Source organism: Ursus maritimus, unplaced genomic scaffold (assembly GCF_017311325.1).
Source record: "Ursus maritimus isolate PB19 unplaced genomic scaffold, ASM1731132v1 scaffold_16, whole genome shotgun sequence".
NCBI lineage: Eukaryota > Metazoa > Chordata > Mammalia > Carnivora > Ursidae > Ursus > Ursus maritimus.
The window spans coordinates 1230096-1242897 of record NW_024424008.1 but is presented as its reverse complement, the minus strand read 5'-3'; the positions used below and the strand labels follow the sequence as shown (position 1 = coordinate 1242897).

The following is a 12802-nucleotide window of genomic DNA, read 5'->3' as shown; positions in this document are numbered from 1 at the left end:
TTAGCCCCAGGACCCAGCACTGACCTTCTTAAGACCCAGGAGCTTGCTGATAACATGGCGGATCTCCTTGGTCTTAATACTATATATGATTGGATTAAGCATGGGAGGCACGAAGAGATAGACATTGGCCATAAGAAGGTGGACAGCAAGTGGGGCATGCTTCCCAAAGCGGTGGACCAGAGACAGCCCCACCATGGGCACGAAGAATATCAGCACAGCACAGATGTGTGAGGTACATGTTTGGAAGGCTCGGAGCTGCTCCTCTTGGGAGGCCAGTCTGGCCACGGTGCACAGGATGACCCCATAGGACAGTGCGATGAGCACCAGGTCCAGCATCATGGTGAATGCCACTACCGACAGTCCGTACAGGTTGTTGAAGGTGGTATCTGTGCAGGCCAGGTGTATCACTTCCTGGTGTAGGCAGAAAGAATGGGAGAGGACTCGAAGCCCACAGTAGGGAAAAGTCTTCAGGAGCACGACAAGAGGAACTAGGGCCACAGGGCCCCGGAAGATGACAGCCAGACCTGTCCTAATCACTCGCTGGCTAGTGATAATGACCGAGTACCTAAGGGGGTGGCAGATGGCCAAGCAGCGGTCAAAGGACATGATAAGGAGCACAGAGGACTCCATGAAGGAAAATGAGTGGATGCAAAACATCTGGATTTGGCAAGCTGCAAGGTAGATACCATGAGATTTGAACCAAAAGATTCCCACAGTAGTGGGCAAGGTCGACACTGACAGTCCCAGGTCAGTGAAGGCCAGAAAGGAGAGTAGATAGTACATGGGTGTGTGCAGACGAGGGTTGGTCTTAATAATTATCAGAATGAGACAATTGCCTGAGATGGCCACAAGGTACATGAGGAAAAAGGGGATGAATATCCAGTGTTCGATGGCTTCCAATCCTGGAAAGCCAGTGAGGTAGAACATGGGGCTAAACTGAGTGATGTTGGACAAGAGCATGGATTGAGGACTGAGGGGATATTGGGCTGGCATTCCTCAGGGATGGAGCTGAAAGTAAATGGATATTTCTAGTTATGAATTTTCCAGTCTTGTGAACAGTCACACCATCATAAGCAGAATCATGATCCTTTTCATCTTTGGTATCATCTAATTCACTATTATCAATTCTACCACCTTGCTAGCTGTTCCAGACTGTCTTATAGCACCACACTCACCAGATTTTCTCCAGTAGTCCTGTAACTTCCTTTTTTTTGTCTGAAGACAGAAGCATTTTCCAATTTAAATTCAATTAGCCAACGAACGTATAGTACATCCTTAGTTTTTGATATAATGTTCAAAGATTCATTAATTGCATGTAACACCCAGTGCTCATCATATCACTTGCCCTCCTTAAGGCCCATCACCTTGTTACCCCATTCCCCCCACCTCTCTTTCTTCAACCCTCAATTTGTTTCCTGTATTTCTGTAATTTCTGTTCCTTCCCAGTCTCCTTTGCTGGCATCTCTTCATTGCTTGTCCTTCAAATCTAGCCATTCCCATTCTGGACAATTTTCTGGCCATACTCTCTTGTTTCTCCTGGCAATATCATTGCTCTCATGACTTTATTGACCATCCAAACATTGATAAATATCAAATGTATAACCCTGTAATTTCTCTACCTTTTTTAAATTTATGGGCTCATCTATCAGGCAACGTCCTGAACATCTGCATCTAGTTGTTTCAAAAGCATGTCAGAATTTCAGCTTAGCAGCACTTCCCCCAGTAGGGTTTTCATTTATGTCGTTTTCATTAACTCAGTATAGGAAAATGTCAGCTTCAAAATAAATTGAAGAAAAGACATACATTTGAGAGATATTAGTAAATAGGCTGAAAGATACCCAAGAAGTGAGTGGAGAGAGAAGTTTCTGGTATTGAGCCCTGGGAAAATCTGCAATTTAGAAGTCGAGAAGAAAAGGCTCCACTAAAATAGCTTGAGGGGGGAAAATGCCAGTTGAATAGGAAAAAAACCAAACAAAACAGGAGAGCGCAGTTGTGTGTGTAAGTTTCATGAGGGATTAATCAATTATATATAATGTTGCCAAGGAGTCAAGGTACTAAGGACTGAGAAGTGAGAAGATTTAGCAATGAGGAAGTCCTGGCTGATGGTGAGTTCCATGGAGTGGCTGGGAATAAAATCTGATTCTACTGTGTTCAGACGTAGGATTCCAGGCAGTGATGAGGCCCGTTGGATGTTCATGAATTCAAAGTGGAACCGGTCAGCATTCTGGTGTGTTTTGAATCACTACACTCATTTCCTCAAATGCATAGGAGAAGTATGTGGAGAGTTGCATTCACCAGATTGAAGTTAGGGTAGGCTAGCAGGACTAAAGTTAAGGGTGTACGCAAAGGGGTAATTATGGTGATGTACTATGGAAACTACTCTGCATAGGAAGAAAAGCAAAAACATGAAGGAATGAGAGACAGGGAAAAGGGACCAGGGTTCTAGAGTATGGGATGGGCTCGAGTTGCCAGTTTATGGTAAAGGACACAATCTTTCTTGAGAGGAGGTCAAGGGGCTGAGATCGTGGCTACTGATTGGATCAAAGGAGACAATATTGGAATCATAAAAATTTTGTCTGGATCAGTAGTGGAAAGAGCAAATTGAGTCAATACTAAAATCTTCAGTGAATAAAACGCGACTGGAAAGGTGGCTGTGGAGGGGTTAGCGATGGTGATAATGCATGTGGCTATGCACTGGAAAGAATGGGGCAGGTGGTGGTGAGAAGGAAGGTTCAGGAAGACCAATGCCAGCCCTTCATCATTTTGACAAGAGGGTGAAAGAACTATCCACAAGTACCTTCTCCATTTCACACCCATAAGTTCACTACTCAACCAACCACCCAATGGCTTCTTTTTTTTTTTAATTTAGCTAAAGCAATGCTCTTAATTTTTTAGAAAAGATTTATTTATTTATTTGAGAGAGATGGAGTGTGGTGGGGAGGGGCAGAAGGAGAGGGAGGGAGAAACTTTAGCAGACTATTCGCTGAACCTAACGCAGGGCTTGATCTCACAACCCTGAGATCACGGCCTGACCCAAAACCAAGAATCAGAGGCAGCTATGCCACCCAGGCGCCCCCAACAACGCTCTTTAAATGCACCAGTGACCTCTGGGGGTGGAATTCAATGGAGACTCTTAGTCAACACCTGATCTCTATAGCAATACCTTCCTTCTTAAAGCTCTCTTGGAATTCTTGATGCCGCTCTCTGCTGGTTCTCTTCGAAATTTTAAGACAGCTCTTATTCAGTCCCTTCCATCCATTGCTCAAATATTCATGTGTTCATGTTACTCAGTCTCCTGACATTGACTACTTTCTCATTCATAATATGATCTATTATTATTTTACTTATATACTGATAACCCCTAAATATTTACCTCTAGCCCAGACAACTCTGCTATGCATCCAGCTCCAGCCTTCATTTCCACCTTCATGCTACTCTCCAGATGGATGCCAGTTAAACCCAACACATCTAATTTTGAGCCCATCATCTGTCCTCTCCACACCTGAATCTCCTTCTATTTATGCATTTTTGACAATATCATTTACCACTTTCTAATCACCCAAGACAACATTTTGGAATGTACACTTTACTTGACCCTTTCCTTCTTCCCAGATCTGTTTTGTTACTGGGTTAAGTATTTTTTACCTCCTAAATATCCCTACAATCTGTTGCTTTGTCTCCACCCTTGTGCTCACTGTCATAGCTCTTAGTTTTCCCACACCTGCTTAACTGACCTCCCTGTCACTTAACTTGCCTGCCCGACACCCCCTCCCCTTGATCCATTCCCTGCTGCATCCTGGGTGTTGTCCAGAGAATGCTGACTCCCTGAGTCGCTGGACTGTTCCCAGTCCCTCACAGCCCCCGTTCACCAGAGTGCAGTTCACACTCATGAAGAGCTGTGGCAAGAGCTCCATTCATTGAGCCTGTGCATGATTCAGATGCTGGGGAAATTGATCATCATCACGTCTATTTCTCACCACCATGAAGCATTCCATCCCCACACACAGGGAAAGAAACCACGGAAAAGGTAAATAACTTTCCTCAAGCTTCCCAGTGAGCTAATAATGTCAGAGATGGGATCTGAGCCCATGCCTGCCTAATTCCAAAGTGTGTACTTTGAATATGCTCAAATACCCTGTCTGTAGCCAGGCGCTCTGGCTTTGGCACCTTTCTCAACTCATCTTTTCTCTCTTGCAGTCCATACAACTCTTTCTACAATTCCCTATATGTACTTTTCTTGTTTCTATTATTTTTATCGCTTCATATCTTGCCTTCCTTAAAAAAAAATCTTGTTTTTCTGACCAATGAACATTGGCTGACCCTTTCAAACAACACAGATACCATTTGCTCTGACAAATCTCTCCTGACTTTCTTGTGTAGAGTTGGGTGAGTCTTTCTCCGTGCTCACACAATACCTTTGCTGCAGCACTGCTGAAATGTAAATCACAAACCCACGTCCTTTATATTATACATATGTCTATGGATTATTATTTACATTTACACATAGTATCTATTCATACGTTATATATCAGTATATGCGATTACAAATATGTATAATATAAATAAAAAACATAAGTATATTTATTTACCTATATATACTTTATATATATAATATGTATTCTTCACATACATATATTCTGTATAGACAAGTATACTTATACATATTTGTACTTATATACTGATACATATATTTCTCATATACACTATATATGATATATACTATTTGTATCTTATATATACTCCTTGTATGTATGTTGTTTGTGTGTGCGTGTTTATAATTTATGGTTTTGACCCACTTTTTTATATGGGTAAGAGTGGGACTCTCTAAGGAATATGCCGGGAGCCCAGAACAGGGTCTAACGCATGGTAGGCACCACTATATGCTTTTGCATGAAAAACAGAATGAGTGAGTGAATGGATCAAGTGCTCACCTCTTGTCCTGATTAGTTGTGCCTGGAGTGTGGCATTGAGTCCTGTGTTCACTGACTTCAGAATGATAAAGACAGCGAGAGGGATCTGGGGGAAAGGAGAAGTCTATAGAGAGACCATGACAGGGCTGGGATTATTTTTCCTGGAAAGGAAGTTTTAGGGAGTTTCTCTGGAAATGAGAGATAATTGTCAGTGTTAGGAGAGCAACAGGTGTTTCTCCTTAAAAAAAAAAAAAAACAAAAAAAAAACCAGTCCAATTCCCACCCTCCTAAAGTGGCCCCCATTTGCATCTTGACCTGAAAAGACCCAGGCCAGAAGGCTTACCCCACCTCCAACCCCCAGCCCAGCCTACTCAAAACAATTGGCAGGACAGAACCAAAGGAAACAGATAAGCCCCTCTTGGCTTCTGTCCCAGCTCCATGCAGCCAGATGGAGAGGCGGCCACTTGCTTCCCCTGAGACCACACCCTGCCTTCTTCCAGGGTAAGGAGAAACTGGAGCCCAAACTTTGATCCTCCATTGGAGTGGGCCAAATCTTTCCATCTGGGGTAAGCACTCAGAGGCCCAAGGCTTCCAGTCCAGTCTGGCCTTGGCTTCCAGTCCACATCCCTTTGCTGGGGAGGAGGAGGAGGTCTGCTTTGTCTTATATGGAAGGGGTAACATCAGAGCCACTCTGGAGGTTGAGGCTACCCCCAACCCAAAGCAGAACCATGTCTCTGATAAAGGTTTTGAAGGTTTTAAAAGCCCCAGACAGAAGCAAGCAAACAGACCAGGAATCTAATTGTCAGCACACAGTCCTGGCTAACGACAGTGTAACTACAGTATTCATAGCAGAGATACAACAGAGCCCTGATGAGGAAATTCCTGAAAAGAGAGATTTTTCACTATGCGATGCGCCAGGAGATCTCTACCTCACCTTTGTGTTCTAAATACTTTTTGTTTCAGTTTAATATTTGCTATTAAAGAAGAAGAATTCGTGGTAGAGGCTACTGTTTCTTATGAGTAAGAAAATACACAGATGGACTTGGACTTTATTTTTGAAGATACCTCATTTTTGAACCAGAGAGCATTTCCACACTAGTCAAACCCTGTGTAAACATGCCTGTTGTGACCAGGGTAAGAGAGGACCTTGCAGGGGGGGTGGTGTATCCTGGATACTGGCAAAGCCACAGGGCTGTCTGTGTTAAGAGAAGAGACTGGGGGTAAGATCTTCCCTGCTATGTTCACTGGTCTGGCACACAAAATGCACTCAAGAGCGGAGTTGAAGAAATGAATGGTGCTTGGTTGATAAGAAGATAAGGGAAGGCTGGGTATTCCAGACAGCTCAGCAGGGAGGAGTCTATGGAGACCAGAGAATTTATGGTATCCACGACTTCCAGACAGAATCCAAGAAGGGCTTGACCTGGGCATGTCGGCCCTGGTCCAAGGAGCCAGGCAGCCCTTTCTCTTGGCCTCAGCAACAGATATTATAGATGGTCTCTCTTCTTCTTTAGGGAGAGCAATCCCTGTTCCTCTCCCTGGCTCTGATTCTTTGCAAAGACCTTAAGAGTGTCAGAAGTAGAAAAGTTTCTGTGGGACCATGAAGTCCAAGACTTCATTTTGCAAATGAAAAACACTAAGTAAGGCCCGGTGTGGGGAACACACTTGCCTCAGGTCATTCAAAGATTTAGTGCAGGGGCTGGAATTGGACCTTAGACCACCTTTTACCAGGGTTACTGCTTTTCTGGACAACTGTGCAGCCCCTTCTCCCTGCATTCTCTCTTTTCCCATATGACCCCCAACCCCCACCCCTGAAACCGTGACACAGGACAGCAACAGTGACTTACCAGCACTGCAAATTTTAAAGAAAGTGACGCTCAGAGGATCTGTACTGGAAAAGGAAACAGGTAGGCAGGATGGCACCAGGGTCGGTGAGAGGCCTCAGGCTGTGCTGCCACGGAAGGATTTATTCTCCTTTTCCCTCTGTGCTTGGCACCAGCTGGGAGAAGCTGAGGACAAACAAGGAGTCCCCAGGGCTGGGAACCCTGTGGGCAGGAGCTGTCTTTACTCTCCTCCCCTCTGCATCCCTCTCTCCCTCACCTGAGGCTGAAGAGCCCTAACTTTATAGGATTTCCTCTCCAGGCTTCAGCTGCTGACAGATCTCTGCGGTAGGAAAAGTGGTTCTGCTTCATCCTGTTTTCCTGCCACCTCATTCTCTCCCTCCCTTTGTGCATTAGGATGGACCCACAGTTTGCCAGAGAGGCTGGATGTGGAATATGGGGATTACGCACACAACTCCCACATTGGTTCACGTTGCTTATCTTCCTAGAAGCACCATAACCACCACCGCCCCAATGTCCTCCCACTCGCGTGCTAATTTTCCGGCCTATGTATCGGTTTCCTTTTATGAGATCATTCATTCACCCTTTGTCTCTGCCAGTCACTGCACCTTTGAGACTAGAGGTGGGCCAGGTGGGCCAGATGAAATCCTTCCATATACCCTCCCATCCCAAATACATGTTCTAGCCAGTTTCTCAGGCTTTCCCAAGGCTCTCCGCTCAACTCTGAATGTGTGGGATGCTACTTCTACAAGCCCTAAAACGAGCAGCCCTTCCCCAACGTTTCTTCTCTTCTTTCCTTCTTCCCTCACTGGTAGCAACTACCGTCATCTTTCAGAAAAATCAGTGTGTATTTCTTCCTCAGTCTATGTTACAAAATCTAAATTGATTGATGTGATCAGGTCATATGCACACTTCTCTTCCCTTTGAACACACACACACACACACACACACACACACACACAGAGACTTAGAGACTGGCACGAACAAGGTATTATATTATAATAATATAATCATAAGCCAGGGATGCTTGATCAGAGTTGTGTGAGGTGGAAGCCCTGAAATGGGGCACATAGAACCAAAGTGAGGACAGAGGCCTATGAAGTTTATGACCTGCCAATGTGATCAGAACACACCTAGATAGGAGATGGCAGCTCCTCAGATCAGGTAAATAACCAGTGGCTCTGGACAGACTAGGCAGGCAGAGTTGGGGGGCAGGACAGGATGCAGAGAGCAGGTCATCTTTCAAAATGTAGTTGATGAAGAGAGTTCCGGCTCAGACAGCAAAGGGAGAGAGTTGAAAACCCTCATTTAGGTTCGTAGGAGAAGAAATCCTTACCGGAAAAATTTGAGAAGATTCTGTCTTTATCGAGAATGTAATTTTGGCCGTGTCCTGGAGGGAGCCTAGTTAGGGACCAACTATTGCTGTTGTTTGGGGGCGTCTGTCACATATGAGATGATACAACAATTACCATATGGGAAACCAAAGGGATGGACATAGCAGTCCTGTGAGTTTGGGTGGGTAGCAACCAGCCCACCTGGGAAACACAGGGAAGGCCTCACACTGAGCTAGGGAAGACTAAGGAAGAACTAATCACGAGATGGGGCTTTATAGAAAGGGATTTCCAAGAAGAAGGAGTAATATAAGGTAGGGCATAAAGGTGAAGAAATTTTTCTGAGAACTACCAAATTCTTCAACACACAAATATAAAATTTAAGAGAGGTAATACTATGGAATGAGACTCGATGTAGGTAGAGATAAGACTCTGAAAGACTATATACATATTGAGATTGAGTTTGAGAGGGCAAGGAAGGACTTATCATATTTTTAATAAAATGTACTGTTAGCAATATGTAGAAAATATTTAAAATCTGCACTGGAATCAGACATTAGGTGAGATTATTTAACTCAGAGCTTTTCAGATGGCTATGTGAAATACTATGTAATGAATTACCTGCCCCTTACCTAGAGATATTTGCAAGGCAAATTTTTGCCTTATATTTTTTATTAACATCGATGTAATAGCTCCCCCCACTTCTCTGAATTTTATAATAATTTAAGGACTAGTGCCCAAGAAATTGTCATTTTTAAAAAATACAAAATGTTCTTAGACCTTTTTTCTTTCTTATTTCCCTAAATGATCTTACATTTATTTTATCATATCTCAAAATAATCTTTTTTTTTTTTTAAAGTAAGCTCTACAACCAACATGGGGCTTGAACTCATGACCCTGAGATCAAGAGTCGCATGCTCTATGGACTGAGCCAGCCGCACATCCCCAAATTAATCCTCTTGAATGAAGATTGAAATTACATTAATCATTCTCATCCATTTTCATTTGCTCAAGTGCCTGCTCTGAAAAACCCTGAGCAAGGCCTTGCAGATACACAGAGACATGACATAGTGTCACCTTTATGAAGCTCATATTTGGTAAAGAAAATAGGCTGTTAAACAGAGTTTACCAAACAGTATGACTAGCCCAGGCTAGGAAGGCAGAATTTGTTTCTGAAGGCTGGTGGCAGAGAACGACAAAGGAATAGTCCTGGGGCTCATCTCTGTTCCCTTGGGTAATGATGGCGTGGGGGGCAAAATTTGCCATCCCAAAATGTGTCTCTTTGGCATGTGTATTATTTTAGGCCGATTATTTTTAAGAAACAGAAGACTCAAGAAGTTTTCCTTTTTGCCTGCCTAAAAGAATTTAGATAGAGCACCTGTTCGAGGAAGAGAGCTGTTACATAGATAACTACAGTGTAATATGAACTCAGTGTTACAGGGAGGAACCTAGCACGGTCTGTTCGTTAAAATGCCTCTCTGTGTTCCATTGTTTCCCTAAGGCCCAGCAAACATTTGTTGACCAAATATTTACTCTTTTCATCTTGCAAATTATCTTTCTCCCCTTTAAAGTCCCAGATCCCTACCCACTTCTCCTTAGTTCTGGAGGGCATATAAGCCTCAATTGCTTGACTGCCTGTGGACCTCTTACGCTTATGGAGCCCCCATATATATGTAATTAAATCTGATTTTCTCCTGTCTCATGATTAATTAATGATTAATCTCTCTCATGTCAATTTAATTCTTAGACTAGCCAAAAGAATCTCAAAGGGTAGAGTAAAAATGTCACCCTCCCCAACAATGAACTCTTGTGACTATAAAGTGAAGTGAATGTGGGTGTGTGATGTTTAGGGAGGTGGTTATCAACATGTTGGTGTGAATCATTCAGGCCTTAACCTTGAAAGTATTAGAATCCATTACTGAAATATCTAAATGTATTATTAAAAGTATCAATGTAAGAGTGTGCCTATTTTTATATATTCTAACGGCTTTTCGTGCACTATTTTCAATGTCCCTGTGTGTGTATGTGTGTGCATGTGTGAAAAAGACAGAGAGAGAAACAGTATTTTGTCTCTGGTTATGTGTGTATGTGAGAAGATGACCGTTTTAGCTCACACCCTATGCACCGGGAGAACAACTGAGCCTACTCTGTATCAGAGATTGAGATAACCTGTGGGAAAGACGGGGATATATTGGATACTAGCATGCTTTCTGGGTCCCCATATAAGTTATATTCAAGGGAACTTCGCCCCAGTATCTATACCTAACCAACAGAGTCAGGCTTAGTTGGGAAGAAGATTACGGTAGGACCCCCAGGTCAATATGCATGTTGTAGTTCTCCAATACAACCACCAGGGGGAGCCTTCAACCTAAAAAATGAATTTAAATTCAAACCCTCTTCTCTTCCCAACAGGTTAAGAAAGTAGATCTTCCAGCTTCATCTTCCCACATCCTCTTTATCTCCCACATAGTTCTGAAAGATGCCAACTTGTGCATTCCTCCTCTGAAGATAATCCCCTCTGTCTCATGCATACAGACAGCAGACATATCCGCACCCTATAACCCACACAAAATCCTGAAATTGAGGGAGAGATGGTATTTTTCTCTACTTTCCAGATGTTTCTGTGTGCTTTAGTCCTAGTCATATTGACCAACCTTTGACTTCCCAGTCTGACCAGACACAGAACTAAAAGAAATCCTTACCCAAGGTTTTCAGTTTCTCTAGACTCAGACTCAATTTGGGGGGGGGGGTCTCTGTTGCAGAAAATGGCTGTAGCCTTAAGGGGAGCAGAAACTGTAGCTCTAATATATGCCTCTTTGGCATAAGGATTATTTTAAGGCTGATTATTTTTAAGAAACAGGGAGACTCAGGAGAAGCTCTGAAAACCAACCACGGAGAGGCTGTCTTTTTGTAAGAGACATTTACATTTGAAAGAAAAATCTCCATTTGTAAGGGTGTCTCCCTCTGTGCACCAGGAAGTGGAGAATGGCTCAATCTCTAGAAACTTAACCAACGGAGAAGGCAAAGACCTAAATCTATGTAACAAATTTACGACTGATCACTGTGCTTTTCCAATAGTCTCCCGTAACTGGGCTCCCAGCCTGCAACATCTTTTGTCTTTAGTTGTATCTGGGATTTAAAGTGGTGTCTTGAGCCGTTTGGGGGAGCTACTCAGTTTTCCTGGGTACCTGCCATGGATACAGGAGGTGTGCATGTTATTAAACTTGTTTTTTTTTTTTTTTTCCGGTTAATCTGCCTTTTATTATGGGAGGAAGGGGTTGGTCCCAGTCTTGAACTTGAAGGGTAGAAAGGAAATTACCCCCACCTCCCCCTGCAAAGCTCAGCACACTTTTTTCTGATCCAAGGTCCTGGTGATCCTGGTGAGCCAGGCCTTCCCTGGATGAACTCCGTTTGGTGGTATGTGATTGATAGGGATCTTTCAGGCTGGAAAGACCTACACATGTTGGGATTATCAAAGGGATCCTCTAGCCTGGTCTGAGCCCTTGAGAAAGCTTCATTGGAATTTATTTCATCTGTTCCCCTCCTCTCTGGATGCCTGCATCCATGTAAGCCTACAAAGTCTGGAATGTTTCCATCGAGGAAGGCTCCACATCTTCCCACAGCAATTCTTTAGCAAGCTCTTCTTTCCTGACATCCTGCCTCTCACCAGTCATTCCAAAGAGGAACCAATTTTCATCTTCACTGTGAAAAGCCAAGGATCCATCCCCCCACCCCCACCCCTAGCTTGGGCTAAGATCTACCTGGTCTATTTTTTGGTTGCTTATTTTGTCTCTCTCTACTCATAGCCCATCAAGCTCAGAGAACGCAAACACCTACCTCACCAAAGCTGATCTATTTCCCAAACTCCGTAGGCCACTCCATTGTTCTTCCACAAATCTTATTAAAGAGAAGGCAACTTTCCTAGATCTGGTCTCTTTGTTATTCAGTCGGTGGCCATGAGTCTGTGGTGAGAATATTGCAGCTCTCTGTACATCGTCATACTGTGTGTTATAGGGAGACAGCCGACTGGGGTTTGCCTGCCATGAGTAGGACTGGCAACATGCTGGGGACATGATACGAATGTAATGGAACCAACATTAGTTTGCTCTTTGGTGAGTCACAGACACACCAGGTTGAATTGTCGCACAAAATAAACTTTATTTGCAGCAAATAAAATCATGGAAATAGCTTCCAAAGCCCCGACTCCCTGAGACAGGGTGAGTGAGTTCCTTTTGTTAAGGATTAGGGTAAATTTATAGATTGGGAAACCTTGGCACTGGACGTAGCGGCAGGCATAGGGTCTCGCTTCCGGCTTATAGGAAGCATGCCTACACACATTGTATGTTATGTAAATGAGCTGAGGCTCCTCCTTGGTGGAGATTTTAGTATTAGAATGAGAGAAAGGTAATTGGAGTCATTCGAGGGGTAGCTCCACGGTCCATCTGTGTGGGTGTGGGTCAGGTTTAGCTTATGGGTCTCTGGGTGGTCTGGGCTGGCCGGAGGTCTTGTCAGGGCAGTCACTGTCACCTGGGGGGTGGTTTCGGGTTTCATTTGTCTACGTTAAGAGGTAAGCTGGAAAGAAGAGCTTAAAGAAAAATGTTAAGACAAAGGTTAGTGAGTATAAGCAGGTGGGGAGTGAACCTCAGGTCTCAGGGTCTAGCTGATGAAACTAAGAGTTTAGAAAACCTTTAACATTCCTTTTTTTTTTTTTTTTTTTTTTTTT

General features: G+C 43.5%; 1 protein-coding gene across 1 annotated transcript; it reads right to left on the bottom strand.

Annotated features, from left to right (window-relative positions):
* On the bottom strand, positions 1 to 993 carry LOC103680067 (olfactory receptor 51M1). The gene has a single exon (XM_008709606.2). The coding sequence runs from the start codon at positions 991 to 993 to the stop codon at positions 1 to 3; it is 993 nt and encodes a 330-aa protein (XP_008707828.2).
* Between the last annotated feature and the right edge of the window lie 11809 nt (positions 994 to 12802).